The 5450-nt window shown below is 36.1% G+C and overlaps 1 protein-coding gene across 2 annotated transcripts in view; it reads right to left on the minus strand.

The window, feature by feature from the left end:
* faima (Fas apoptotic inhibitory molecule a) overlaps window positions 1–3195 on the minus strand; it is a 7652-nt gene extending 4457 nt beyond the window's left edge. Inside the window, exons 1-4 of one of the 2 annotated variants that reach the window (XM_010795296.1) lie at window positions 3058–3195; window positions 1903–2030; window positions 1536–1764; window positions 515–564 (exon numbers count right to left, since the gene is read on the minus strand). In XM_010795296.1, coding sequence (XP_010793598.1) covers window positions 515–564; window positions 1536–1764; window positions 1903–2016 — 393 coding nt within the window. In that variant the 5' untranslated portion in view covers window positions 2017–2030; window positions 3058–3195. Of the gene's footprint in view, window positions 1–514; window positions 565–1535; window positions 1765–1902; window positions 2324–3057 lie in introns of those variants that run through there. The other variant, XM_010795295.1, reaches the window with a different exon arrangement.
* Window positions 3196–5450: the final 2255 nt, after the last annotated feature.

A 5450-nucleotide genomic window follows, 5' to 3' on the forward strand; every position in this document is an offset into this window, starting at 1 on the left:
AAGCTTCACAAGTACGTCGGTACGCAAATGCGCTTTGTGACACAAGTGACGGTACGCATTTCAGATTATTGCCGCGCATGCCCACCTGCGTACCACTTATGTGCACCCCTGTCTATATGTTCATATCTTGAGGGTGTTAAAGGTGTTTGACCCATAGAAGATGTTGTGTGTAAGGTGCTGTTTNCCTCTTCCCGCTGCTCACAGCCTTCACGCAGCAGTTGTGGTCTCCCAGCGTGAAATGTGTCTCTGTGCCATCCTCCACAAACTCCCCCTGCATGTGCGAAATCAGAAAAGAAAGCAGACAAAGAGAGAAATTGTTTAGTTCCGTATGTTCAGCTCTGGTGATGCTCTATATGTTCATATCTTGAGGGTGTTAAAGGTGTTTGACCCATAGAAGATGTTGTGTGTAAGGTGCTGTTTATACAACTGTTGATTTCAATTTTCCTTGCCACCACATTTTAAATTACTTCTGCGGTGAATACTTTTAATGCATATCAAGTCAGTATGTACTTACTGCAGTCTCAATGTTTTGTCCATTACACCAAACATCCATGGTGTCTTTCTCTGAAAAAAAAAGAAGAGATAATGTCAATCGTATGTAAAAGTGTATCAGAGTCAATTAGAATCAGGATCATTTATTTATTAACCCACGGTGAAATTAAAAATTATAATCAAATAAAGATATTCGTATAAACATAAGAAGTAAAAGTAAAAATACTCTACACAAAAGGAAAATATTAAAATAAAATAGATTACAAATTATGTGTACAAAAAACAAGAACTTCCAGTAAAAAAGTGTAATAAAAATTTAAAATAAAATAGATCAAAAACATTTATATAAACATAAAGAAGTTTAGTTTGTTTCAAAGGCTTCCAGTGTTTTACAGAGTATACCACATTGACTACGTTAACGTGATATGTATTTAATAGATAAATGGATAAAAACCGGATAATATAATATTCTGTAAATATAAAATAATGTGAAAGGAGCCATTCTTCATACTGGGAACTTTCACTTTAATCCTTTAAAAACATTTCACTGTTCACATTTCACTTCATATTATTCTGAGTATTTTAAGAACATGGTATTTATATTTGTACTTAGGTTAAGGATCAGAGTACTTTATCCACCTCAGCTGCTGTTACATGCACATATTTCTACCAGTTCAGTAAGTTATTTACATTGGTAAGGGTTGAAATGTATACATATTTACTGCACACTAATGTACAGTTTAAATATGTCGTGCATGCTACGGATGGCTGCTGCCTGATCAGCTGTTAACAGTACAGTCAGAAGAAGGATTAACATGTCCAGATGACAGAGTTGTCTGAAGATGGCGCTGGGTTTAAAGCTGCTAAAGAGCTTATCCTCAGCAGCAACATTATATTAGTGGGTAGTTCTGAATGGGTGGAAATCAATGCCACACATACATTCAAAGCTTATCCGGATTGATTGTGTTAACAACGTATACATCGCAGACACTAATGAATTTATCATTAAATGAGGACAGTGTGTGAATAATATAGAAACTCACCCAGCACCACCCTGCTGTCAGTACCGTCCAAGTTAAGAACCCAGGTGCTGGTGACCTTTGACCTGTTTTCCATGTACTTCTTCAGGCTCTTCCCGTTGATCTCCAATGTGTACTCATAGGCAAACCCGCTGACTGCATCAATGTTTATGGTGGCTTTGGTGTCCGACTTGCCCACATTGAATGTCTCCTTCCCCACAAGTTTGAACATCCAGTCCCGTCTCAGTAACTCCTGAAGTGTGATGGAAAAAATCAGGAATGAACAGCTGTAATTATAAGTTGTCATGATAATAAAATAGTCCTCTCTTTCACGTGGTCTTAGCAAGTAGGACGATTAGGGATGTGTAACGGGAACGAGAATGATCCATACCTTCCCATCTACCAAGATGACCCTCTTCCCGGTGGTCGTGCCGTGTTCAAACTCTATCCTGTGGACTCCATCACTCAGTGCCACCTCCCACACACCGGCAAGATCATTCGACATTGTTCCTTCTTCTTCTATGGACAAACGACAAAACTAGACTTCTAAATGTCGAGGCAAATGCATGACTGTTTTACGCTGTTTACCTAACTAGCTAACGTTGCTTAGCTAACAACAAAGACGCATACTAAGAATTTCTAGTGCATGTTTTAGTGTATGAGCACCTGTAGACAATGCGTTTTAAGTTTAGTAGTTGGAGTGAATATTATTAAAACATAAACATGAGTTTACTCGTCGTAAAAACATGGCTGAAGATAACGTGGAAAGTTAGCGCTGTTTGTTACAGTACGACTTCCGGTGGCGAGCATTAACTTAAAAAAATTAAAGGCAGTGTTTCAAATAACTAAATATGTTTAATGGTAAAAATGTGTTAAGTTACTCTCGCTTGTTTCCTTAAAGAAAACATGCATCCAATTTAGAGGCGCAATAGAATCTCCATACATATTTTTCTTATATTACTTTTTTGACATTGTTTGAAGTAGTGAGGAAATGTCACATAAGTAGCCAAATGTTTGTTGGTCCTTTTTTGAGTATTCCCATGTTTTGCAATTGTATAATTGTCTGTTACATTGAGGAGGCTAACTACTGTTGAGTTAGATTCTATGGTTAGATTACATACAAACATAAATCAACTAATACATTGTGTTTACTGTTTGAATCCACTAATTTAATGTACGCCTGAATGTATCAATAATTACATTTCAGCCATTCAATAGCAATAGCTCACGACGCGAGCTTCGCGTCGGGCCGAACCACGCCCCTTAGCTGTGATATAATGAGCATATACCACGGCCTTTCGTGAGCTATTGCTTAAGTATATATGAATCTGAAATTGACACTTTTGCTGTTTGCAAAAAAAGCTGGACACAATAAATTATGATTTTATTTTGAAAAGTGAACGGAAGCATAACTGAGTCAGCCACCTGATAGCTTTCTATCTTTTCAGTAGCTCTCAACGACCGCTAATGCTACATTATTTGCTATGAGAGTATAACCTCACACTTTAAATACATATTATCATCCTTCTTGGAACATGTGGCTCACCTGAATGCTCCCAAAGTAAGCGGTCTGGCTCAGTAGGTAAACAATTATCCACAGGCCACTTTAGCGCAGCTTACTCACAGCTAACGCTAGTTGGTTAGCTACAGCACAGAGTCAACAGATGAGATGTGACTATGCTGTTGTTATGGTAACATGATGAACAGTGTTGACCACGCACTCGGGAAATGGCAGTTTCCACATCCACGCCATGGATGTCTAATAAGAGATCCATGCATTCAAGGAGTTTAAACTAAGTATAGTGTGTTGATTGTTGGAGCCCCTCTTATTGTTCTAATGGTAAAACATGTATTTGAGAACTGGTGAAAAGTATGCAATTACTCTTATCTACAAAATAAAGTCATTAAACGTGAACAAGGGTGTCAACAATGAGGGTTAAAGGAGGTGGTTTAGGTTGCAATATCTTCAGAATAATAAAATAACATCGGGTGAATCACTTGTTTATAACAGTTTATTATGATTGTTCTCCACACATTTTTAGGATGAAATAATAAACCTTCTATCTATTACATTAAATTAAGCTAACAGCTTTAAAACCAAACTAAACGACATAATGAAAAATTAAAAAACATTTTAAATAGCAGAAATGAAAATGAATCATCAAATAAGAAAGGTTTTGCTAAATACTCTTCTTCCTCTATTTATTTCTTCTTTTTTGATCAGATAAAGCATTCCTGTCTGTCATCTTCTTTTCTCACTTTTCTTTGCACAGTGAAAGGACTTTCATTACCGCAGTTATTTCACATAAAAAAAAAACAGAAATTCATCATATTATGCATACATCATCTCCAGGACACATAGCATATTGACTATATGTGCAATTAAACAGAATGAGTACGTTTATTTGGCCTTTTTTTTAACATTTTGATTATGAGGTTCTGGTAATGATGGTTTCCTTTTATTTTTAGTGGCTTGTGATGCAGGTTATGACAACGTAAAAGGATTGAAATGTGCTGATACGCTGGACACAAGACCAGGTCTGTATGAAAGGTAAAAACGTCCCTAATGACATCCGCAAAGTTTCAGACTCTTTTACCCTCTTGTACTTTATAGCTGCATGCACACTATATTACCATAAACATTGGTGAAATCAATAATATCTAATGTATGAGAAAAATACTTTTTGTTTTTCTCATACATTAGATATTATTGATTTCACCTGGAAAGTTCAAAACAAGAAGATGGCTCTCAGTCAAGACCATAACGTCACAGAGTCATGAACAAAGAAAGGAGATTATTAAAATACATTATTTTATGAAAAACAACACAATCTTTTAAAGAATAGGCTACAATAACAACGACATCTATAATGGCACCGGTTTTCAAAATTGAAAAAGTATGGCATTCTATCAAACTAGTCAATGGCTGTGCAGCTTTTCATTAACTACCTTGAATGCATACCCCATTGTCTCAATTGCCAACAGATTTTGTATGCGGTTTAATGCTTTTTTTCCTTTATAGAGTGATTGTTGGTCTCAATAATTTCCCTTCAAAGAGGCTTCAAAAGACATTAAAAGCAAGACTATATTTTTTAATTCACTTTTAAGCTATGGGATACAAATTGTAGTTGCGGCAGGATCCTAAAGCAAACATCCAGCTGAAGCTTTGAAGCAACTTTCCAATTTAACTTTAGTAAAAAGCTATGTGAACCATAATTATCCTTAGTATCATTTGTTAGGCCAATTAAACATACTATAGTTTGGAGAATAAGATAATTTTCTTTTTTATTTAAGAAAATACTATTCTAATACAGATGTACATAAGCTTACAGCCAGAAGCTACTTAGCACAAAGATAAGAAAAAGGTAGCTACCCTTGCACTGTCTGTAAAAAAAAGGTCCTCCCCATACTATAAATCAGCACCTAAAGTCAAGCGGTTTACTGCTCCTGGCCAACAAATATTTTGCTAAATACAAAGCTGCATTACCTTAAACCTGCATTCTTTCTAATGCCCAGCAGGGATTGCAAGAAGAGGTCTGATTGTATAGAAGTCTATGAGAAAATGACCCTACTTCTCACTTATTTATTACCTCACCAAACCTGTTAGTTTACTGGCTAGATCTTTACAGTCATCCTTAATAATGCATGGCATAAAAAACTTAAAATTTGCTCCCATTTAAAGTGAATTAAACAAAAAAGCAGCTTATGCTTTTGGGAAAGGCTTGTGATTGACAGGTACGCTGCCACACGTTCTAGGGTTCGGATAATGTCCCTGTTTTTATAATAGAACTTTTGAGCCTTTTCTCAGTCTGTTTTTAGTTTGCAAAAGTTAATTGTGTCCTTAAAATGTCGATGCTACATACCATGTTTTACAGCCAGCAGGCGTTGGATTTTTTTACTTTTAGACAGGGCTAGGCTACCTGTTTACACCTATTATTT

This window comes from Notothenia coriiceps, unplaced genomic scaffold (genome assembly GCF_000735185.1).
Source record: "Notothenia coriiceps isolate Sejong01 unplaced genomic scaffold, NC01 NC01_scaffold00037246, whole genome shotgun sequence".
Taxonomy (NCBI): Eukaryota; Metazoa; Chordata; class Actinopteri; order Perciformes; family Nototheniidae; genus Notothenia; species Notothenia coriiceps.